This window comes from Dermacentor silvarum, chromosome 1 (genome assembly GCF_013339745.2).
Source record: "Dermacentor silvarum isolate Dsil-2018 chromosome 1, BIME_Dsil_1.4, whole genome shotgun sequence".
Classification (NCBI taxonomy): domain Eukaryota; kingdom Metazoa; phylum Arthropoda; class Arachnida; order Ixodida; family Ixodidae; genus Dermacentor; species Dermacentor silvarum.
Genome location: NC_051154.1, coordinates 158,433,505 through 158,458,689, shown reverse-complemented (window position 1 = coordinate 158,458,689; position 25,185 = coordinate 158,433,505). Strand labels below are relative to the sequence as shown.

At 45.9% G+C, this 25,185-nt stretch overlaps 2 protein-coding genes across 4 annotated transcripts; one reads left to right on the top strand and one right to left on the bottom strand.

Moving 5' to 3' along the window:
* The first annotated feature begins 11,112 nt into the window (after positions 1–11,112).
* On the top strand, positions 11,113–16,056 carry LOC119432348 (uncharacterized). Of its 3 annotated transcripts, none has more exons than XM_037699545.2 (9): positions 11,114–11,461; positions 12,311–12,407; positions 12,787–12,911; positions 12,989–13,072; positions 13,527–13,598; positions 13,683–13,775; positions 13,873–13,944; positions 14,029–14,363; positions 14,508–16,054. In XM_037699545.2, the coding sequence occupies exons 1-9, from the start codon at positions 11,227–11,229 to the stop codon at positions 15,195–15,197; spliced, it is 1,803 nt and encodes a 600-aa protein (XP_037555473.1). In that variant the 5' UTR covers positions 11,114–11,226; the 3' UTR covers positions 15,198–16,054. The 3 variants fall into 3 exon arrangements, with proteins under 3 accessions (XP_049512659.1, XP_037555473.1, XP_049512660.1); XM_049656703.1 differs by having other exon boundaries at positions 11,128–11,284; positions 11,346–11,461; positions 14,029–16,056; XM_049656702.1 differs by having other exon boundaries at positions 11,113–11,461; positions 14,029–16,055.
* A 915-nt stretch (positions 16,057–16,971) lies between these two features.
* On the bottom strand, positions 16,972–19,412 carry LOC119432199 (uncharacterized). The gene is made up of 3 exons (XM_037699489.2): positions 18,871–19,412; positions 17,599–18,162; positions 16,972–17,403 (listed from the first exon to the last, which is right to left on the bottom strand). The coding sequence occupies exons 1-3, from the start codon at positions 19,198–19,200 to the stop codon at positions 16,972–16,974; spliced, it is 1,326 nt and encodes a 441-aa protein (XP_037555417.1). The 5' UTR covers positions 19,201–19,412.
* Positions 19,413–25,185: the final 5,773 nt, after the last annotated feature.

Here is a 25,185-nt window from a genome sequence, read left to right as displayed (position 1 = left end):
ACGCCACTGAACTTCAGAATGATCTAGGCTGTGCCGAAGGTTGCAGACCGGACCGGTGCGTGGTTCGAAAAAAAGTGCCACGTTAACTACGAAGTATTTCAACTCGGCGCTCACTTACACGCGCACACATAGACACACACACGCGCGTACGCACAGACACGCAAACACACACACATGCACACACAGAAACACACACATACATGCACACACGCGCACACACATGCGCGCGCGCACACACAATTACAGAATAGGAGTTACAACTATTAAGTCATAAATTACACATGGAAACTAACGCACGCGCGAAAACACAAAAAAAAACTTTGTCACGGCGCGAAGAGTCAAGAAAAGAAACTTCAGCGACTCACCTAAAAAAGAAAAAAACTATATACACAGTTACAGGTGCTCTGTATTGAAAAATACTGAAAGTTGGTCGAGTTGGTAGCTATTCATCTTGAAACTGCAGCACGCACACAAGAAACGAGGACAATAAGGCAATAAGGACAGAGCGCCTGTCTGTTACCTTTGTCTTATTGTCCTCGTTTCTTGTATGCGCGCTGCAGTTTCAAGATGAATAGGTCTATATTTAACTGAACTAAGAGTCCGGCTATGCAAATGGCATTAAAATCTCCATGCAACTTCACCTACCAATATAAGGAAAGTGGGAACAATCACCTCGCAAAGAACGACGTGCTTAGAAGGGCGAAATCCTTTCTCCCGATGTTGTAGAGCCACTGTTTCCGGCGCACGACATTCCGTTCTTCCCGGGGGATAGAAAACAGCCCTTTCTCTGACCTGCTGCTGCATTGAAACGCGCAGCAGCAAGGCATTTCCACGGAGAACGAAGCCCAGATTCCGACGGAAACACGGGAAAACTTGGGAAACGCACGTTCGGAGCGGCAGGGCGACCACCGCTTGGAAGGAGCATGGCAGACGGGACGAACTAAAAGCGCGCGAAAGTTACTCGCCGTTTTCGTGACGTCAGGGTCACCTGACAGGGTCGTGTCGCCAGTATCGCGCGCCGCAGCCATTCAGCGTGGCAGATGCGCTGGCTCCGCGAAAGAGGGGGCAGAAAAAGAGGAGGTTAACAGCGCCGGCGAGGGTGTCGCGGCGTAGATAAAAAAATGCCGCTACTTTCCAATAACAAGGGGTTTTATATAATGGTTCAGCAGCGCGCAACGTCGGCAGCGCTGTGTAGACGAGCAGGGTGTTCGATAGTTTCGCTGCCTCTGATTATAGCCTTGAAGTACACGTTATAATACCGTTCTGAGCAGTGTAGGCAAAACCAGAATGAGGAATTTATTATTGTCGTCTAGTCAGAAAACATGAAATGCTGAAGTCAATTTTCTAGCTTGGCGATTGGTCCCATTTATTGGTATAAACGCGGCGCTCCAGCCCATTGCATTAAAGACGTAGGTGGATTTTTTCCATGCATAAAACAATACTGCAATGATTTTATACTGTGCATGGAAACATTTGCACACGATATTTGGCACCCGCCGTGGTTGCTCAGTGGCCATGGTGTTGGGCTGCTGAGCACGAGGTCGCGGGATCGAATCCCGGCCACGGCGGCCGCATTTCGATGGGGGCGAAATGCGAAAACACCCGTGTACTTAGATCTAGGTGCACGTTAAATAACCCCAGGTGGTCCAAATTTCCGGAGTCCCCCATTACGGCGTGCCTCATAATCAGATCGTGGTTTTGGCACGTAAAACCCCATAACTTAAACTTAATATTTGGCGACTTCTAAGTTTCAATTTCGAGAAATCCAGCCATTGTGTTTTATTGCTTGGCATGGCAGCACTTGTGCAAGGCTTTATATATACTGCCTTGGCATGGCTGCATTTTGTCTTCATCCACAAGGAGGGAGCTGACTTCTGCAGATTTAATTAGCAATCGTAGCACCACCGTTCATCGCACATATGTTCACACGCTTCGACCAGGAGCTAGGATGGCTTTAGTGAGCGTGATGCTCTTTCCGTTTTTCACGCAAATGGAAAACGCGGCAGCCGTAGTACCTTTCACTGAATGCCGGGTCCAGCGGCCGTGAGGCAGAACACACGAGCTGACGATCTCAGCAAGCGTAGGTGTAGAAAACTGAAAGTTGTCGCCATTTGCGCAGACTTCATTAACATCTCGTTCCTGGGATCTCTCCGCATTCACACCGCATTGCACCTGGCAGAATTGATGGCACTGCATCGTTGGTAAGCCGCTCCCTCGGAATAAGGTCAATCTCTCCGTTTACCACATATGCGAAATCGCGCAAAATGAATTAAATTAAATGTTCTTGAAAGTGTCGCTCGCACGCAACTTATCTCGGCTGCAGTTGCTTGTCCGCTCGATGAAGGGCCAGTTCCCATCTCCTAAAAAGGTCAGGGTCTTTTGGCACCGAAAGCAAGGCTATTTTAGGCCTCTTTCTCAGAGATTTCGAACCCGACTTGCAGTTCGGAGTGAATAAGCAGTTAGTGTCCTTGGTGGGTCTTCTTTGGTGGGTCTTCACCGCCGCTAATCTCGTCGGTCATTTTTCCGACCAGGAACATTCCACATCTCTTAGGAACTTTCAAACAGCAAGATAGACCCGGATCTCTCCACATTTCACACTGACACGAACAGACGACATACAACTATTCCAATACGGGCTTTATTTTTTGCGCTGTAGCAGACGACGCGCGCTGCCGACCGTTATACTGACCGCAGCGCCAATTTTGCGGCATGACGCGGAGAAGCAGTGAACTACGCTCCAGACGCGCCGGTCGGCACACCTACCCATCCAGCCACCGTAGCTATGCTTTTGCTGCTTGGAGGCATCCTCCATGCTTGGAGGCGCCGAACGCAATTAAAGCAATTAACGCAATTTTGGGAGCCGGAAATACGTCATTATAGTTCCAGTATATTCTAGGCACTATAACGTGATGCAGTTTGCAGGACTGCGATATCGGTCCTTGGTGCAGTGTTACGGATTTGGAAACGTCGTGCTTCAATTTTTTTCAAGTGTCTAAAGGTACGTCGGACGTACCCGAATCCCAGAAGACACAGCGATATGCAAAGCAAAGCACCATCAGCTTCTGGGATTCGGGTACGTCCGACGTACCTTTAGCTTCTGGGATTCGCGTACGTCCGACGTACCTTAAGTTTAGACCACTGATCTCCACAGATCAGTGGTTTAGACACAGAGTTTTTTTCAATCTTACCAATTTTCGGCAACTTTTGTAAGTACATCCATGCCCTAAATCGAAATTCCGCTACCAACAGTCACTATATTTAACTTTCTCTCACAAATACAAGAAATTTCGTTAAAATCGGCCCAGGGATTTTCACCCGCCGCGGTGGCTCAGTTAGCTAAGGCGTTGCACTGCTGAGCGCAAGGTCGCGGGAACGAATCCCGGCGGCGGCGGCCGCATTTCGGTGGAGGTGAAATGCAAAAACGCCCGTGTGCTTGCGTTGCAGTGCGTGTTAAAGAGCCCCCAGATGGTCAAAATTAATCCGCAGCCCTCCACTACGGCGTGCCTCGATCATACTCAGAACTGGTTTTGGCACGTAAAACCACACAAAGAAGAAGGCCTAGGGATTATCTCAGAAACACAAATAATTAAATGAAGCGCTGCGGTGAGATTACTCTTTAGGGCAATAAACCAAATAACCTTCTTTATGGTTCAACGATTTGTTGAATACAAACCCATGGAGCTGATAAGTACACACAAAAGAAAGGTAAAATTTCAAGATTGGTGGCATAAGCCTTTTTTTTTTATTTCAAAGGAGACGGTTATAATATCCATCCACCAAATATCGCCATTGTCTGCTACTGTTACAGTTGAGCCCAATCTTACCATACACTTGTACCAATCAAAGTTTATACATGCTTTTATAGATAAACGTTGGTACCAATGTTATTATGAATGTTGGTTCAGGCACCGGTAGAGCCATGGCTGCACTAGCAAACATAAGCACCACAGCCACATAGTATGCTTATCAACTCGCCATCACTTTTGATTTGTCACCTCAGAACGCAGGCGAATGACAGTGGGAAAGGTTTCAAAATGTGCACCGTTATACTTTTTTGCTACCTTAACCATGAGAGAGATGCGACGTAGTAGTTCGAACGATTTGAAGTACAAGGAGCAGTTTGAAGACACCCGAACGAACTCCCAGACATATGTGTCCATCCTCCATGCTCCCAGAAGAGCCCGTGTCAACGACGTAGCCACGGTGGCTACCGTAACGTAGCTACGATGGCGATGGCTACGACACTGACGATCACCATGAGACAAACAAGAAAGGCCAGCAGTTACTGCTTGTGAGCAGCTTTTCTACGTGCTGCGTTTCTTTAACTGAGGCGTGCAAAATTACCCAAGAGTCGTTTGCATATTTGCATTGAGTTTTATTCTCATCAGAAATATGTGCAACGTCAACTACAGTGACAAGTTTATCCTGCCGGGTTGTTGCTACTGTGCCCACGCCGAGGCATATATGTGTTTGCAATGTGTTCATCCCCAAACTATCAAGCTCAACAACTGCACTAGTCAAGTTCAATAACACTGGGCACATTGGAATAGTCTTCCCTTGTAAATACAGACAAAAAAAAAAAAAAGGTGTTAAACTTTACGTGTTTCTTTGAGCAGTGAAAATCAAGGTTTAATGACATTGCTGTCACGATGCTTAGTAACGTGTCGTTTCTGAACTGTTCTACGCCTGCTCAAGTGTCAAAAGTGTGGGGGAGAGAAATGTTCACTCATCCACAGAGTTTCTTACACGTGTGTACAGTTACTGTATGGGGAACCAGCGCTGGCCAGGAGGCACTACGACAGTTTGAGTGTGCAAATGAGGTATGCTGACGCCGTCTGGTAGGGAGGCCACGAAATTGGCACATTGTTAACGATAACAGACGGGCATTTGTATCAACGATGTGTCCATGCCAAGTTTTGTCCATGGCATTGCAAGGAGCTCATGCGCCCCTATATTCTAGCGTGCTCGTGCCAGATCAGGTCATGAGCAAGACACATGTACCCCAAATTAGCGGTGAATTTATAGTGTTGCAAGATCGCTTCCATGTGCTACTGAAAACTGTTTCCTCCGATAACTAGGCTGTGTGTTACAGTGCTTTTGCTGACGTGCGAAGTTTCAACACTGGTTGTCCATATGACTCCCTTTAGGGAACCTCTACAGTAACTGTACACGTATGCAAAATCTGTTGCCATTTATCAGCAGCCTTGCGTGATTCCGCCATGTGTTCCAGGCAAACAGACTGATCGAAAGTGGCCGCCTGCAGCAGCTGCGTCCCGAGCACTAACTTGGCACCTAAATCCAGTTCAGTGCGTCATGTGTTGCAAAGTGAGCATGTGAAAAAAGTCTCCACCGGGAAGAAGTAACGCGCTTATCACATAAACATCGCTTATGACCAGAAATTAACAGGTAGCAAACGTACATGGAATTCGTGTTGTTGGTTTAAGTGCAATATCAATTCGCTGGGAAATCACATAAGATTGTGGTTCTCTATTGTTTCAATGTGTGGAAAAGTTTGCAATCCTCGATGCTAGGGGATGACCCACATACATTCTTCTTTCTGGGGTTTTTACGTGCCAAAACCAGTTCTGATTATGAGGCACACCGTAGTGGAGGGCTCCGGATTAATTTTGACCACCTGGGGTTCTTTAACGTGCACTACAGTGCAAGCAAATGGGCGTTTGTGCATTTCGCCTCCATCGAAATGCGGCCGCCGCAGCCAGGATTCGATCCCGCGATCTCGTGCTAAGCAGCGCAACGCCTTAGCTGACTGAGCACTGCGGTGGGCATACCCACATACAAGTGCATCATCCACTTCATAAATTGTTTTTTGTTTCAGCACCTTATTAGCGGCCTGTCTCCTTTTTCTTTTTTCATGTGTCACCCCCATGTCACTAAGATGCATATGTCAATGCTTCCGGAACTTAGTTCATGTAGCACAGCCAACCTCTCACCAATTAAGTCCAAAAAGCCTTCACAACTGTGTTGGTTCCATATTGTGCATAAGCTTGCAGCAGCTATGTTGTCTCCCCATTATGTAATAGATATAAAAACTGTTCTGCAAAGTATTAAACATGGCACGTGATGCAATGTTCTGACTTCAATTAGCCATATACAATTCTTCTAAGATTGCAAGCATTACCTTTATCTTACTTTAGGAAATCTTGATGTAACACGCAATAAATATCAACATACAAAGCAATTATAACTTGGTGCCTATGCATACGTGCAATGTTTAATCTGCAATATATTGACATCTGCTACATTTCTCACACTTTTATTATACATGTCACACGAATTTGCATACGGTAGCCAAGTACTACAATCATCAAAAGCATGAGCACATGGCAAAATACCTGATGCATGCATTTAGAAACCGAAACATGCTCCCCCATCGCTCCAATTCACTCTGAAAAATTAGAAGCTGCTTCGCCATCTATAGTTAAAATTAAATTTTGGGGTGTTACGTGCCAAAACCACGGTGTGATTATCACGCATGCCATAGTGGGGGACTCCGGATTAATTTCGACCACCTGGGGTTTTTTAACGTGCACCCAATGCACAGTATATGGGCAGTTTTGCATTTCGCTCACATCTAAATGCGGCTGCCATGACTGGGATTTGATCCCATGCCCTCGGGCTTAGCAGCACAACGCCATAGCCCCTATGCTACCACAGTGGTTGCCCGATTTATTTTATTCATTGTTTACAAGCGTGGGTATGAAATATTTTATTTAGGTGTGTTTTATTATGCTTGGGGTTTTCCAGTGCAATGACAAAAAAATTTAATTCTGATATACTGCGCGATACAAGATATCAATAGTGCTTGTTTCAAACAAAACAACTCATAACTAGAGAAAGACTTCCTCCAATAAAATACCTGTAACATGCTCATACCTATTGTATTTCATTTACCAGTAATTTTAAACATTTTAGAAGTACACGGTTGGACTAAATAAAAATACATGATCATCGCAATTTAGCACAGTTCTTGAAGTGTGACTGAATGGTTACTGCAATTTGACTTAAATCCTGTCCTTGCTGATACTGTACAATGCCAGTTCATGCGTTTTTAAAATAAAACAGAACTTATTAAAAGTCTGCGTTAACTCAAAAAAATTGTTCCAAAATGGCAGTGCAGTGAGTTCTCACACATTTATGGCGAGCACTGTCATTGAACATGGCATCCATCAGATAGTTGTACGACACTCACGAAGTCTTCTATCCCTATCAAATGGGCAAATTTAGGGTCACTTTCAACTAGTGCACTTCACCGTTAGTGTTAATTGCAGGCTGTCACACAATTTAGTGGCACTCGCTCTAGAATGGACATGCCTACTAATGTGATCATCGAATTTGCTGCACTGCGTTGAAGTGCACAGCTTCGATGGCAGTGCTTCAAATATAAATAAAATAATGCTCATTGGGTGGTCGGCACTAAATCTGAAATCAGTTTTTTTTTTTTAGTTAAAATGTTCTAATTATCCCTGCTTCCGAAAACAGCCATTCATACCATTTTTTTTTGGCGCGCATGCTTCGCAACTGTTAGAACTTCCAAACGCGCAGCATGTCGCTTGGGTGTAGAATGCAATGTCGTCTGGTTTTCACTCATGACAATTACGTTAATGTAATTTTGCAAATGTTGCATAAAATCACAAGTATATGATGTGCTGATTGATTTACCAAACGACACTGTCATCAATTCCAAATTACACTTTGTTTTCTCATCTAGCAGTGTGCCGCCAAAGTGACACTTGCTCAAAGTGTCACTGATTTTGCCTATCCGACTCCAGCATTACAATTTACAGTGCCATAGCATGGGCACATCCATAATGGATCACGTGGCTGCACCAGTATGAATGGCCTTGTGTATTGAGAGGCCAGCCGTGGGACAGCTGCAAACAGAGCAACACGTTTGAGGAGGCAGAGAAGAAAACGTGTATGGGCCATTAAGAACAAAATATGCAGTTATTCAATCATTTGTCATTCTTAAGACTGGCTATAGTAGTGTAATAGTACTTTCACCATGTCATCGTAAGTTATATGCATTCAAGCTTTCAAAAGAGCAAGTTGAATTGAAACACTACATGTTAGTTTGCTCCTTATCAGCAGATATAATCTCCTAAAATGTGTGTTGTGCATCCCATGCTCACACTGCCACATATGCGTAATAATGTGTTCTGTATAACATTTTACTGTGCTCGCATACATTCTTCACCTCATTCTGTTGGACTTGGCCCAGCGTTGCAGCCACTGTGGTCACTCCGGTATGCTTGATGGCAGTGCTGTAGTACCACACTGTCAATGCTGACTTGGTCTTTTGTGGCTACATTTTGCCAATCCACTAGAACACACCCAAAGGCAAGGAGTTAGCCTGGTCCCTTTTTATATATATATATATATATATAATTATATCTGTATCAGCAACATGAATCGAGAAATAGAGCAACAATATATATATATATATATATATATATATATATATATATATATATATGATGCGAGCAGGAGTTTGCGGACGGAAACAAACATGGTCGCCCGAACACTGCCTTTATTCTTCGTCTTCCTCCTTACCACTAATGCACGGTACCGTCCTTGTGTGGTTCGTTACACACTTCCCCCTCCCCCCGAGAGAGTCGTAGGTACAGGGGCGGATGATACGCTCTTAATCTCCTCACATGAACGATTTCAGTGTGGCAGTCCGGTGACGTCCAGAAGAGCTCAGGTGGCCGAGGCTGGCTATTGCACTCCGGACGACATATCCATGCTCCGATGAAGATAGGTTTGGACACACAGCAGCCGTGAGAACTCGGATGTCGTTGCGACTTGCAGACACACGGTGTATCCTGCTCCAACGTGCGGTGGACTGGGTCGTTGCGGTGACGTCTCTGTTGGTCTGGTTTGCCAAGAAAGTGCCCGTGTCTTTTCCGTCATCGTGCACAGCGTTGTCGCAGGAATCCTTGGAGTGGGGGCAATACTGATAGATGGTGCTGAACATGCATTTGGCGATGTTCCTTTCTTACAAAACACCGTATTCCTTGAGTTCGCCTTGGATTGAGTAGGCTTTGGCATTGATGTCTTTCTTGTTGTCGCACCTGTGGAAATTTCGGTGACGGTCTTCATTGCCTTCTGTTTCAAAGTCATGGTTGCTGCCGTTGTTCTTGGAGTTGTTGATGCCGATGATGTTGTTCCAACATTTGTTGAGGTAGCGCTTCTGTGGAAATATGCCTTTGATTTCTTTCGCAAAACAAAGTGGGGATCACTTGGTAGCTGGTACACTGCTCCTTTTTGTGAGGCATGTCTGGTGGCGAGGGCAGTTTGTCAGGATTCTCAGTAGACTCTTCCGAGGCTGATGCGACGTCATTCAGAATGCACAATTCTGTCATTTGACAGTCCGCGATGCTGCCTGGCGCGTGTGAAGCTTCTGAAGTGGCAGCGGCTTGTTTTTAGTATGCAGAAGAAAGCTTGATAGTCGCGGAACAGCTTGATCTTTAGATTTTTGTGGCTCCAAATTGTCTTCGCCTTGAAAGGTACGTGCATTGAGGCTGGTGCTTTTATTCTGATTTTGTCTTGACATTAAGCAAGTTGGTTTCGTTTCACCAGAAGAACTGATTGTTGCTCTATTTCTCGTTTCATGTTGCTGATACAGAAGTTTGTGTCCATGCAGTTTCGAATTCCTCTTGATTGATCGCTGGAGGAGGTCGCAGTGGATGTGACTTGGCCTTTTTCTCCCAAAGAAAGGTTGTCGTCTGTCTGCGATGTCGTGACGCCGTGCTCAGTCGTGTAAAGCATGCACTGTGGAGAAGAGTCGTATCCGCGCATTCGAAACGAGCGATAGGATGCGTAAGATGGTTCAGGGACATGATTCCTACGGCGTGTCGATAGCGTAGATGATGGAGCTGGCTGTGTGGTAGTCATCATCATTATAGGCATGCGTTTGTGCGTCGTCTTCTCAGGAGGATCACTACATGGGAAACTCTTAACGATCTCCTCATACAAGGCCTTGTTTGCCACTGATGATGATAGTTACGTTGAGTCTGTGTGTGTCTGCGGCGACCCAATTGAAATGTGTCCAGCTGGTGGATAATGGAGGTATCTGCGACATATACTTTAAGTTGACTAATCATTTCTTCTTTGATTCTCTCCTACGATTCGTTGGTTTCAAATATGTGCATGACGTAAAACCGAAATGCCTCACAGGTGACGTAGTCATTGAAGTTGGCGACCATCTCCTGTTCCAACCATGATGCAGCGGATGCGTGGAGCTCGAAAAGAGGGAACCTATCTTCCACAGGCCCGCGAGCAGGAGGTTGCGGACGGAAACAAACATGGTCGCCCGAACACTGCCTTTATTCTTCGTCTTCCTCCTTACCACTAATGCACGGTACCGTCCTTGTGTGATTCATTACATATATATATATATATATATATATATATATATATATATATATATATATATATACAGTAAAACCTCGCTAATTCGAAGGTCGCCGGACCGCGAAAATTCTTCGAATTAAGCGGATTTTCGAATTAACCGAAATAAATAAAAAAAAGAAAACAAGCAAGAACTTGCCGCAAAAAGAAATCACCTTTATTTTCCATGTCCGAGAAAAATTATTCAAAGTAATCACCGATGCGGGATTACTTGGCGCGCTGGTTCGCCGCCCCTAGTGCCATGCTCTCCAGCTGGCTCAAAAAACGTAGCATACAAATATCACCCGCACTGCACTCAACAAAGTTGCGGACGATGTTCACGGAATCGATAACTGCCGCGAAAGCGGGCGTGGTGCTGCTTGACTCCAAAAATTTGGACTTGCTGGATATTCCGGACTTCAAAAATGCACCATCAGGGTTCCCATTGAGTTCATGCATTTTCGCACCCAATTTTTCGGACGAATTGAGACCCCAAAGTTCGATTTTGCGGACTAAATCGCTCTTTCCTAGCCGCGCTTCCCAATCTTGGAGGCCGCCATGTTGGATTTTGCACTGGCTTGAATTCCAGTGACTCGCTGTATAGCCTCCAAGATTAGAACGCGCGCTATCAATAGGTGGTATTCACGCGTAAGCAACACTGTGATCCCGTGCAGCATGACCGGAAGGGCTCAGGCCGGCGCGGCGAGCTTTGCGCTTCCGGCCGCCATATCCTTGGGGGAATGCTTTCGTTTCGTGGTGCTTTGAAGTGCAGCAGCAGGCATTGCAATCTCAAGGACCTCGGCAATCATTTTAATCATGGTTAATTGCGCTGTGTTCGGATGCAACAACGAGTCGCGGCGGAAAACTGACTCTGGTGAGAACACGAAGAAGCTTAGTTTTTTTTCTGTGCCGAATGTTGTTCGTTGGCAATGCAGCCAGACCTTAGAGATCTCAACGAAGCGTCGAGCGGAATGGTTTCGTCGCCTCTACCGGGGTGACATTAATACAGACGCTACCCACTACAAAGTCTGCAGCGAGCACTTCGTTTCTGGTGAGTGCATATTTGTCGTTCTGCTACAAATTACGCAGCGCGAATTTGAAGGGTAGGGCTTGCACGTGATCGATGCTAGTAATGCTGTAGCGTATGTGGTTAGCATAACGTTTGAAGGCTTGCTTTAGGTAGTGAACTGTAGTAAAAGACAACACGGTGGTTGCTACTCTGCCGCCTTCTCTTGTTCCCTTTCACTCAAACTGAGTTGCACTAAATGCCAAGACACCCGCCGTGGTGGCTTAGCGGCTAGAGCGTTGCGCAGCTAAGCGCGATTTCGCGGTACGAAATCCCGGCCACGCCAGCCGCATTTTGATGGGATGGGGTGAACCGCAAAAACGCCCGTGTACCGTGTATTGGGTGCACGTTAAAGAACCCCAGGTGGTCAGAATCATTCCGGAGTCCCCCGCTGCGACGTGCCTCGAAGTGGTTCAGAAGTACTGTAGATTGGGCAAGTTGGTGCATCGTATTCTGTCACCTGTTCCCTTTTTTCCTTCATACTCAAACTGAGTTGCGCTAAAGCAAGAACTCGAAGTGGTCTTGGCATGTAAAACCCCAGAAATTAACTAATGCTATGACATCATGCCTGTTCGTGTTTATGATGCTGGCGTAATTGTTCCGGAAACGAGCGAAGCCTGTCGTACTGCTGATTCTGCTGTTTGAAGTTATTTTGCCCGAGAGCCCTTAGCACACTGCGTGATTTTTGTGTAAAAGCTGGTTGTCGTGCAGTTGTGGCCTCAAGTAATGGCTAGACTTCTTGCTACTGCAACCAGTGGCTATTCTTGTTAGAAATGCGTCAGTTTTCAAGGAACTTGTTTTGTTGTGCAAACGCAGTCTCGTTCATACTTGCAGGCAGGCCATCCTACTTAATGGATCTGACGAACCCGGACTGGGCGCCAAGCTTGCACCTAGGGTATGACACAAAGTCAACAACTCGATCTGAAGAAAGGTATGTATGTATGTGCTCTTTCTGGTAGCGCACAGCAAACCCAGACTTTAAAAATAGCTGAGACCTAAGAGGTGCTGGCGGACACTGTGTTGATACAGCAGCTATGTTTTATATTGCACTCCCGACTGCAGTTACGTAGTATAAGTTACATAGTCATCAAGTAATGCATTCCAATCAGTTACTTCCAAGTTAGCATTATTTTGAGAATAGTGTCTGCAGAGAGTAGGCGGGTTTCAGTTTCCAAGAGAATACAAATTTGTGAGAACTGGTGCCAGCACTGTGACAAATAGCAAGCAGTTGTAGAGGTAGAATCATCAATGCAAGTAGTGGTAATGAGTACAACGTAGACATTTTTACAGAGAGGTACATTTTATTTCAGGCACCAGCGACGTTGCAAGAGGGCTGCGACTCCAAAGGTGGTCCAAAAGGCCGATAGCAGAGTGCTGCGACCCTTGACTACAATGTTGAATGCACAGCAGAGTGCTGTGAACAGTACTGTCACAAGTAAAATGGCTGATTCATACAAGGGGAATATTTCCTTTAATGACATTCAGCGTCTTAACATCTTTGTTTTTATGCAGGCACACCACTTGCAAGTCCCATTGCAGTACAAAATGACCAAGGCAATGAGTCACATATGTCTCATTGCACAATAAATGATTCAGGTCAGTGCCCTGTGTAAGCTGTTCATTTAGACTGGACATAACATTACAGCGTGCTTGTAATGGAATTATTATTGTTCCCTATGTTCTTTGAGTTTGCATGCAGTTAATTGTTGCATGATTAGTCTTTCTGTCAAGAACAACCTCACTGCAGGTGGCCCATCATCTACCCCATTTCTTGCATTTCTTTGAGTTTGCATGCAGTTAATGGTTGCATGATTAGTCTTTCTGTCAAGAACAACCTCACTGCAGGTGGCCCATCATCTACCCCATTTCTTGCAGTAAGCAGTGTCGCATATCCGACGGTCGCCCAGCATGACCTATTGGGTGCTTCTCTTTCTGGAGCTGTAGGCGCCTTATTGTGTGTATACAGGATATGTGCAGTTTTGATGTGCCCGAGTTGTTGCAGAAACAAGGTTGATGGTTGTGAAATGCCAATGATAACACTTTAATGCAGGCCCAACAATGCTGCAACAAGTACCAGCTGCAACTGTACCACAAGATGCTGATACTGCAGCTGACATATTTCGTGAGTGAACTTTGTTTGCACAGTTGCAAAGGGCCTGAGCACCTTAAGAACACAATTTAAATGACTGTTAATGCCTCACCGCAGACCCACCATCCATGCCATCACCTGAGGTAGGCAGGGCCCCAGTCTCAGCTGAAACTGGTTCTACTGCTGGAGCTGCAGTGGATGGCGCATCCTGTGAGTACTGCATTCATGCAATTGCAGCAAACCAGAGGTTTTCAGCACCATGCTGAGTACAAGTGTTACATTCTTGCATTATTTATTTATTTATCAGATGTGAAGTTCTCTGAGGCTGGTGTTCAAGCCACCACTTCGACGGCTGAAGCTTCAGTGAACACCACGTCATGTAAGTACAGTGGCACATATCTCATAGCAGCCTGCACCTGAATATGACACGCGTAGTAATGTATTGTCTGTATGTTTCTTTCAGTGCTAAAGGACGCTGAAACCCAAACAGATATCACAAGCAGTGCATTAAACAGCTTCGAAGGCGACAACCAGGCCCTACGTGCAGAGCTAAACGAAGTGAAGGGCTCTTTGCGTAGACTTCAGTTGTCTAAAGCTTCATTGGAGCAAGACGACAACCGTGTAAAATTTTACACTGGCCTACCAAGCTACACAGTTTTGATAGCGCTGTTCGCGCTTCTCGAGAGTGGTGTGTCGCACAGCGCAAACAATGTGCTTACTAAGTTCGAAGAGCTTGTGCTCACACTTGTGAGGCTGCGACTAGGAGTGCCCTTGCAGGACCTGGCGTATAGATTTGAGGTAAGTGGACTGGTGGAATTTGTATTGTTGCGAGCACTTATTTACAGTTGGCATCACGTATATGTTATAATACTCTCGTGGGCTAACATTTGGTGGCAAGATGGCCCTGTTTGCTTTATAATAGTGACTGGCTTTATCTTTCAGGTCAGCCAAGCCACAGCAACACGAGTAGTCAACCGGTGGATCGCGGCCATGCATGTACGACTAAAACAGCTGGTGGACTGGCCCAGTCGTGAACAATTGCAGCAGACCATGCCAATGGCCTTCAGAAAAGCATTTGGCACGAGTGTGGCAGTCATAGACTGCTTCGAGATATTCATTGAGCGCCCTTCGTCAATGCTCCCTAGGTCACAGACGTGGTCGCGGTATAAGCACCACAACACGGCAAAATATCTGATAGGAATAGCACCTCAGGGAGCAATCACTTTCATTTCCAAAGGGTGGGGAGGCAGGACAAGCGACAAGCTTATAACAGAGTCGAGTGGAATGTTGAACCACCTTCTCCCAGGTGACACGGTGCTCGCCGACAGAGGATTCACGATTGGTGATGCCGTAGGCATTCATCGTGCACGCCTTGAGGTTCCTGCATTCACAAGGGGCAAACCTCAGCTATCAGCCTGGGAGGTTGAAAAAACTAGGAAAATTGCGAATGTGCGCATCCACGTGGAACGTGTGATAGGTTTGCTGAGGCGAAAGTACAAAATTCTTTCAAGCACCATCCCTATTGATCTGCTAGCAGTGCAAAGCGAGGACACTCTAACACAACTTGACAAAATTGTTGCGGTGTGTGCTGCGCTGACAAATCTGAGCAAATCGGTTGTGCCTGTTGACTGATCTGGATGCGCCAAATCTAAATTTTACTTAAAGGGGTTGAGACACCAAATTTTGAGGGTATAAAAGGCCTGCTGCAGGCTTCCTCTGTATGAAAGGACACTCAACATGAAGTGTTCGACACAGCAAACGTGTTAAATATATTTTAATTTGCTTCCAAAGAGTGCCTAAATGCTCGTTCTCGCGATCGAGACCCACAGCTAGCGCGATTAACACCGACGTCACTGTGTTGGAAGCGTAACGTGTTTTAGTGACGTCATACCACATTAGAGCGACGTACGATGAGCGGTGACCCACAGCACGGGGCAAGCCTCGAGTCTAGAGTACAGTATAAGCTGCATCGGACGAAGACGCAGTCGGAATCGGAGCTGCCGCAGCTAGCGATGGCAACTGTCGGCGTGGGTTTGTTTGCTTGCGCTGGTACAAAACGTGTGTGCGAGAGCAGACGATGCAGCAGTGCGTGCGTCACAGCCTTGTGGGCCCACGTGACCAAGCTTCCTAGCCAGTGACGTCACTGTCCAACTCGGCGCCGAGAAACCGAAATTGGTGCACATAAATAATGCGATATTAAATTATTTACCGAGAATATATGATCCTTCCAGCGTGTATCATGCTTTATGGAGCAATAAGAAACGTTTGAAACAAACAACGCGCAAGCCACAAATTTGATGTCTCAACCACTTTAAATGAAGGGGCCCTGCCACACCTAAGGATCTGCCATGTACTGCAACGGAAACAACTGCTGGTGTAATGAAGCAGAGGCCGCCCCTGTGTATGTGCCAACTGAAGAGGAAGACGAAGTATTGTGCCGTGATCGCGAGTGAGCCCCGTGCTACGAAAAGCCCTTGCAGTGCCTACCTTTACGTAACGTTATTGCAACGTTATCGGCAACAGTAAACCTCGTCGCACTGGAAATAAAGTTAATCTTTCCACCTAAATTTCTCTTGCACAAGTTCACTTTTCGTTCCTTGAAATCCGCTCCTACCCTAATCCACCATGTTTTGCCATGTGCATTACATGCCGAGCCCATTATGTCAAAGAACCCCAGCGACCCAACGTGTGCAGCACTCATGCTAGAGAAAACACTGCAATAGAAACAAAACTGCTGTGAATGAAAAATACCTGCTGTCATCCAAAGATTCCACATTTATTAGACTGCTCCTTCATAATGTACTTCGCTATGTAAAATTCAGTGATAAGGTGAACAGTTTGATGACTCTGTTCAGTTTCCCCTTGTATGCAGCAATATTTTGTAAGGCTAATTTCACAGAACAAGTTCACTAGGTCCTTTCATGTGTGCACTTACATTACCTATAACAGGACTACAAATATGCATATTTATCACTTTCGGGGTTTGCAACCCTTGCAGAACCAAGCCTTCGCTTTCGGAGGGCGCTTCAAGTTGGCACACTGAAAGTGAAACCATTTACCCTCACAGTCTGGGCCACTGCATTCTACCATGTCTCCAGACTCTGGACCACCGCAATAACAGAAATGCAGTGCTCCGTCATCAGAAGAGTCTTCAGGCCCATTTTTGTTCTCTGAAGATGTTGTCCAGGTCTTAAATAACAACTCTGGCAACAGGACTATCTTGAAAAAATCCCTACTCCTGTTCACGACCCCTTGACAAAATTCGGCATCCAGGAAGATTCTTTCAAGATGGCTATCTGCTGGTGTCCACACAAAAAAGTCGCAATAGCTGCGCTGGCAAACAAAAAGCTGCATTTGTATTTGCGTGTAGTAAGCATGTTGTCGTTTCAGCTTTAGTGTATTATCACTAGCAGCAACTTTTCTGGGTCACAACGTCCTTTACACAAGCAGCTGAATATGGGCACTTAATTTCTAAAACGCCATCTTGGCAGCAGGCACAAGAAATCAGGCCATCTGGGCTTGCTGCCATGTGGGGCTCATGTGAACTAATATGCAATCCAGACTTGTTGCAAACAAACTCTTTGTGCTGGCTGGATGCTTCAGCAACGTATTGGTTCCTGGCAATGTCCTCCTTGCGCAGACCCCAATTAGTTGCAGGAGAAGAAAACTTGCTCTCCTCCGGGTAGCAGATCTTCTTAACCAGGCTCACAGATGGCTGAGTCAAAGTCGTTCGGCAAGCTGCGTGGGCTGTCGATGCTGTGACCCGGCCTGCTCTGAAGGCGAACCATGTTGGTGAGGCCGACTGACCTCTCGTTGCCGCTTCCACATCTTTACAGACCTGCATTTTCAATACAATGACTTTTCACACTAATTCAATGTACATGATCACAAAACTGCATTTAGCTAGCAGCAACCATGCAGGTTGGGCAATGTAAACACTGGTAGTTTCAAGCTTTTAGCAGTGCCTTGTCTGTCATGCAACATGTAGTTACTTTATATCAATAAAGCTATCCTTCAATGGAAATATAAATACCTTTGGCTCTACAACATACGCCTGGGCAAACATTTCGCACTCCTCCAGCATCGCATCCCTTGACAATGGCTTGTCTCTTGCCAAGTGTCCGAGAAGAGCAGTGGAGTGCTTCACTTGCACAGGAATGAACTCCTCGCAATAGTCCTTTTTCAGTGCCAACACTGCAGAATATTTGCCAGCCTTCTTAATTCTGTCGAGAAAGCCCTTCCATTCGCACTGTGAAGGCCTCTCAATAGTGGTGGCTGGTTTCTTTGAGGATGATGATCGATGTCCATCTAGCCGCCTTTTCTTGGTGGTAGCTGACGCAAAGTCGATGTGTGCAAGTGGCGCACAAGGCACAGTACTTGAGTATGGAGGCAGCCATGCATTTTCCTTATCAGTGCAAGCCTGACCATCACGAAAGTTTGAAGCTGCTTCTAAATAGAAGAGCAGTGCACCAATGTGTGAGCAGGCTTCGCCGAGACCCGCCATACACGTGCAGTGTGCAGCTTTGACCATTCCATCCTGCTTGACAAGAAGCCATGGCTCGAGTGGCTGAGTGGAAATTGCCTGGGAGTGATTTACCTGCAAATGGAGGAAGTGATCTATTTAGCTGCTGGTTCTATGCATGCTGAGAACACAGGTTGCCCCACTGCACAAAAAGCAAGGCGAGTTACTAAATCAGCAGTGAGTGAAACTAATGTAGGTGTATCCATGAGTGTAAATAAGCAAAACACCAGCGAGTGGTTTTTTATGCTTGCACAATCGAATCGCAACTGCGCATACGTATGCAAAGCTCGCGGCCTCGTCGGTAGCGATAATTTGTAGAACGTAGTAAACGCTTGGGCAGGTGACGGGAATTTGCAAAAAAAAAAAAAAAGGAAGGGGGGGGGGGGAGAGGGGCTGGAGCAAGGTGAACCGCTGGAAGTAGCCGCTAAACAGCAAGTGTTTCTAAAGGTGCAGCATGGTGGTAGCTGACTTGTTGCGTACAAACGATTTTCTTTGGTATCGTTTTCGCTCCCTTAACTCCGGAAGGCACTGCGTTGCTGGACGCTGCGCTGCGCGAAAGCCTACTCCTGAAATTTTCATCTACTATCAAGGAGCAACGGTACATAAACGATGAAAAAAGTGCCGCTCGCTGGCAGTAACTTGAGAAAGTGCTGCGCAGCGAAACATTCCGAACACGAATCACACTACTGTCACACACATTGGCAAGTATTACCCGTTAGCGTTACAATTCGACCCGGTAATACAAAGACCAACTAGCTGATGTAGCGTTTTAGATTGTCTTACCTTCGTGCGCACAATGACGTGCTCGCCGTGTCTTCTCAGCTGGGGTTCTTGAACAAAGCCGCTGGTCAAATAGTTGTGCGACTCCAGGGATTTTCTTGCTTTCAGCTGTTCGTGAGTTATGAAGCTTGTAGCGTGCACAAGGTAGTCCTTAATATCAGAAAGTTCTACCTTGGGTACGAGCGCGAGATCAAATGACGCCTCTTTGCCAGTAAGCATAAGTGGATCGACGCCACCGCAAAGCTCCACTTTCTCGACGTAGCGCACCTTCGCACCGGACTCTAAATTCTGCGCGTACGTGCTTAAGTGCATTAATGAGGGGCTGGCATTCATGCTTGCAAAGTTGCAAGAGATAGGCACTTTAGTGACTCCTCCTAAAGTAAAAAAAACACACACATCGTCAGCGCTTCAACAGCGGAGATAGGCTTTGTTGACACCGACTCCCCAAAAATATGGCGGTTTCATAGTGGCCAACGCAGCTTGTGCCCTTTCCGCTACAGCGCCCGCCAGACTGCTCTTCCGTGACGTCACGTGAATACCACCTATAGAGAGCTCGCACAATCCTCCAGTCTCGGAGGCCATGCCATCGTTGTAACCATTTATTGTGGGATTTTTTTTTTTTTTTTTTTTATTGCGACAGCAATTATATGGACACTTCAAGCGGATTTTCGCCGTCGGCGTCGCCGCCCTGAGGATCCATACAAAGTCCAAGGGCGATAAAATCATCGCCGCGCGCCCGCTGTATGTGCGAGTGACAGCGCGCGGGGGACGCGCGCTCTCATGGAGAGCGAACGCACGGCGGAGGTGACTTCCTCGTGCGAAAGGCCGTGGGGTGGGGGGGGGGGGGGGGGGGGGGGCGACTTCTACTCTTCTAACAACTGCGTACTTAGCGCCGGAGCGGTCTCTCGCGCGCAGCGTATCTTGAAAGCGATCTCCAGACGGCTCTGAATGGGCTGTGCTCTCGCCGCTCGCAGCGATAGACCGCACGAACCTTCGCTCGCTGTGGGCTGCGGCGGCCGCGCTCGCTCGTGCGCGCTGACACCACGCGTGTTATTTCAGTGAGTTTTTTTTTTTTTTTTTCTGTCAAGTTTCGGTTGCTATTTAGAACGTGGCGTGTACACCGAGCAGGTGTCTCGGAGACCCATGTCTCAGTGATCAGCGCTACCTCCTGTACCTTCGCGAGAGCTAAGCGGTGCGAGGCTCGTTTCTTGGATCTCCATGGTACGGTGGCTAGAAGGGGGAGGTGAGAGCAACGGCGGCGGCGGAGTGTTGCAAGCAATCATGACAGCAGCGGCGGCGCTGCAGTCGACAGAAAGATCGCTCCCCGGGCGCGGAAGCTCGGCGGTTGGTGCCGCGGGTTTCGAAGCGGGCGTTTCTGTTCTCATTTAACGGTCACATATTTAAGATAACTAGCGTTAAGCTAATGCATATCGTGCCTTGTTAGTAGAGGAGACAACAAATCAATAGCAGCTATCATCTGATGAGCGGTTAAGTGTTAAAATGCATTAGATTCGGGCACGTCACGGCCGGCACAAATACTTTTCGCTCGTCTCGCTCGCACGCGTTCTACGTGCTTTCCCGAATCGTCGGGAGTGAAAAAAAGAATGCTTTCAGCTAATGCGAAGAAGATTATGCTAGTAGTGTGGGTAAAAAAAGCTGCACCGATTTCTAGGCTCGCAGTCAAGAGCTCCTTAGGTCATATTACTGCGACGCACTGCATCCTGCTCGTCAAATTGGTTAATACCAATATATGATGCTTTAGAAAACTAGAACGGTGGGGACCATGAAGAATACCCAAAAGGATGACAGACAGCACTTTATTATAGGATCCAATATACAGGGCGTCCCAACTATGATGCAACAAGATTTTAAAATATGCAATGCCCCGTAGCTGTACAGAACCAAGGCAATGTTGTTTGCCGTCGCTTGTAGATACACAGATTATTTTTGCATTCCCCCTAATCACAAAATTAGTCTTCATTAATTAATCAACTTCTCAATTATTATAATTAGATGAGAAGTGTCAATGTGAAAATTGTAGAGCAACTTGAAATACTACCGGTACAGCTTTCTGTAGCTCAATACGTGCTACATAAAAGTGTTTTTCCAAGCGTGAAAGAAGCCCGCGAACACACGCAAAATTGCCGCGCGACTCCATGGCCGCTCGAGGCATTTAGCGTGTATTCGCTGGCTTCTTTCACGGTCGGAAAAACACTTTTATGTAGCACGTATTGAGCAAAAGAAAGTTGTATCGGTAGTTTATTAAGTTGTTCTACAATTTTCACATTGACTCTTTTCATCTAATTGTAATATTCGAGAAGTTGATTAATTAAGACTAATTATGTAATTAAGCGGAATGCAAAAAATAATCAGAGTATCTACAAGCGACGGCAAACAACATTGCCTTGGTTATGCCCAGCTACGGGGCATTAGGATATTTTTAAATCTTGTTGCATGATAGTTGGGACACCCTATATAGATGATTCAACTGGGGTTCGAAGTGCGCTCGCATATCTTCCAAGTCCTGTTTAAGGCCTTATATGCATGGGGCCCGAGCCGCTGCCACGCTTTAAGTGCCTCATCGTCATCAGGCACCGAGAAAAGGGATGTTTTTTTTTTTTTTTTTTTCTGCTTTTCTAGCAGAAACAGCCTGTTGTGCAGCCCGGCGCAAAACAGTGCGTCTGTCGTTTCATGCGACTTAGCATGGCTTCTTACGGCATGGCAACGTGTAAAACTATTGTCACCACAAGGCCGCACAACTGCACAGCGTGAATGCAAACAGAAATGAGCCGTGGAGCTAAAAGAACCGAACAGAACCATGCAAACGGAGCGCACTCGCTAGCTCCGGCAGCAGCCAAACTACAGCGGAGGCATCTTAGTGTCGACGCGCGCGCCACCACTCGGCATCATGAATCACTGCAACACGCGCCGCGCTCTCCGACGGCTGCGTTGCTCCCACCTCCCCCTTCTAGCCACCGTATCCATGGCGAACTCCGTTGGCGGAGATCGCCAAAGCGGTGGCGTTCGTGTCGACTGTACACGGAAACGACGTCATTGCTGCGCAAATCCAAGCAAGTCGATCCTCTCCAAGCGTAGTATGAGGCAGGGCATTATTAAAGATTTTTTTTAAAGCCGCACTAATGACTTTTTTTTTTTCGGCCGAACGAGTTTTCCGGACTATTTTTCAGTCCCCACGAGCTCGGAAAATCGGTTGGCGACTGTACGGAGCGCCCTAACCTAACCGCCGCACGTTGCTACTAGCCGGAAACTTCGAATTATCCGAATAGAGCCGCGCGGGCCATTCAAATTATCCGGTAGAATTTGCATTGAGAATGACGGGACCGCTCAAATTCGTCGAATTAACCGAGTTCGAATTATCGAGGTTTTACTGTATATATCATCATCAGCCTATATTTATGTCCACTGCAGGACGAAGGCTTCTCCCTGTGATCTCCAATTAGCCCTGTCTTGCGCTAGCTGATTCCAACTTGTGCCTGCAAATTTCCTAACTTCATCACCCCACCTACTTTTCTGCCGTCCTCGACTGCCCTAACCTTCTCTTGGTATCCATTCTGTAACTCTAATGGTCCACCGGTTATCCATCCTACGCATTACATGGCCTGCCCAGCTCCATTTTTTCCTCTTGATGTCAACGAGAATATCGGTTATCCCTGTTTGCTCTCTGATCAACACCGCTCTCTTCCTGTCTCTTAACGTTAGGCCTAACATTTTTCTGTCCTAACATAACTGTCCGGACCCAGAGATTCTTAGCACCCTCTGCCGCGTCACAAGTCTGACCGCCGTCTTGATCAGGTGCTCCGCAGCCGCTGGGGACTGAGGGCCATGGGTTAATTGTAGGAGTCATGAGGGAGGTAGTGGCCGAATACTGCACCAGGGAGGCCAATTCCTGTTCTGGTGAGGGAGTGACTTTGTTGAAGCTTAGTGGGCCTTCCCAATTTGGCTGCACCTGGACTAGTATAGCCCCCCTAGCTCTCGGCGATATTTTTTTTGCCATTGTCAGGTGCCACTCTATGCCTGAAAATGTAGTGGACTGGAGGAGGATTCGAACTTACGACCTTCAGATTAGAAGTCGGGTGTTCTACCTCTGCTCCACGCGACCACTTGTTAATGCGCTTAAATAATGCGCTTTATATCCTAACACTGCAGAGTTTTGCTATACCACAAGTGTGTATAATGTATGGGGAATGTGCTAGACTCATTTACGTGCCATTACTTATAAAGATATTAACTTAAGATGTATTGGTGATGAACAGTCTTAAATAGATTAAATAAGCACTGATGGCATGATTAGGGACTTGACTTCTTTTTTTTGTCTCGCTCCATTTGTAACTATGTAGGTTGTCAATTTACACTTCTGCTTTTCTTCTGGTATGGTATCTGGTTCGATGTGCCCAACTGCTGGGCATTTACCTTCAAGCCCTCGTTTGTCTTTGGTAGGACCATACTATGTAAACTGTTTCGTGCGACAATAAATTTTATTAATTAAATGCTGTACGGGGTACTAACTGGAGCAACACCAGCTAAAATAAAACCAAGTGTACAGTAGCAGTCAAAATAGTATGCGTTTCTGCACGACGAAATAAGAATGCTGCATGCGCATGCAGACACACAACCACAAACTTGGGAACATGCAGAAATTTCGCAAATTAGTTTTTGTATTTTTGCCAAGTGAATCATCATCCGTAGAAGCGCACCGAAAACCATAAACAAGCTGCCCATAGCTTGCTCAACATGCTTGTAGCCAAAGCATCGAATAACCACTTATATGTATGTATGTATGTATATATATATATATATATATATATATATATATATATATATATATATATATAAATTAATTTCCTGGGCCCCAGTCTTGTGTTTTGTCTTCCAGTGATAAACTGGCTTGTTGATCCCTTACACTGATATTTAAGATGTCAAAGTCATCACTTTCTTCATCTTTTGCATGATCCGTGTAATGCACTTCATAATTTTTGCAGCAGCACGCAAAGTGATTACTCTCCTTATAAGTGTGTAACACTACATTCCCTATATTGAAGCAGCATGATGGGATGAGGACAAAAAAAACAAAAAAAAAAACATGGAAGACTAGCACAGTTGTGCGTGCTTTTTTAAATCTTCATCCCATCGCACTGCCTCAATGTACCTTCAAGATGAACAAACTCACCCAAATCAAGTTGTTACTTTCAGTACACTGGCATTGTTTCGACATGTGCACTCTTGCACTATTTGCAACAAGGATTGTTTTCCTGTTGCAATCACGTACTCCTCCTGGTGTAGTCTACCTTCAATTTCTCCTTTCATGTGGCAGTTTGTTGCATGTGTATTTCTGCTGACTTGCAAATTTCTTGTGATTTCTGTAACATAAGTTTCTTGCCTTGCAGCATATTTTCCTTTAGCTTCTTATCACTTCTGCCATAAACCATATGCTCCGATATCACTGATTCTTCAAAGCTACCGAAATATCACAGCCTGCATTCAAAGATCCCATAAAAAGCTTTCAAACATTTCTTATTCCTCTTGGCCTCTCAAGTGGAAGACATGTCTTTCGTAGATGTTTTTTTGGTTAGTGAAGTAGCTCTCAAATTTATGTATGAGAGTTTCATAGTGCTCTTTTTACTCACCTTCAGTGAAATTGAAGCTGTTGTATACTTCGAAGGCTTCACCACCAGTGTGGCATGTCCAGAGACGTGGTTATCAGAAAAAGCTCCAGCCTTTGCTTGAAAAGAAACCTCTCTCTCCAAGGCAAGGTTCACTGCCTGATGAATGCAAGAAATAAGGATTGAAAGAATCTGAAAGTGACTATCTGGATTCCTTTTGTGGTGCCTCTACATTGTCATCATTCTGTTGCACCATTTTAAAATGTTAAAATTAAGCTCATTTTGGCATTGGCAGGTCAGGAGCTGCCTTGAGGACTTGGCAGATTTTAATCTATTTTCACTGATCGAGGGAACTTCACTGATGCAGAATGTCTATGTAAAAAGACATAAACCTGGCCCATTTCCTCCTTGACTTAGAAACAGAGCGCTCTTTTACTCTTGCGCTGCTTATGCTAGGACCATAATTTTCCTTACTAACCCGAATGTAGTATGTTAGCTACTCCTGCGCCACTCTATGTGGATGCATCAGCTGGCTTACCTCTTGCTGCTAGGTAGTTGTTTGATAAGTGCCCACAAGTCAGAGTAGGTTACAAGGTAAAAATCAGCAGGTCACCAGGTGTTTTCTTTCTCACAATGGTTGAAGAGGAGAGCGAGTCTCTCTCAGAAACAGCCTTATATCACTTTTCTGTTAGCACCA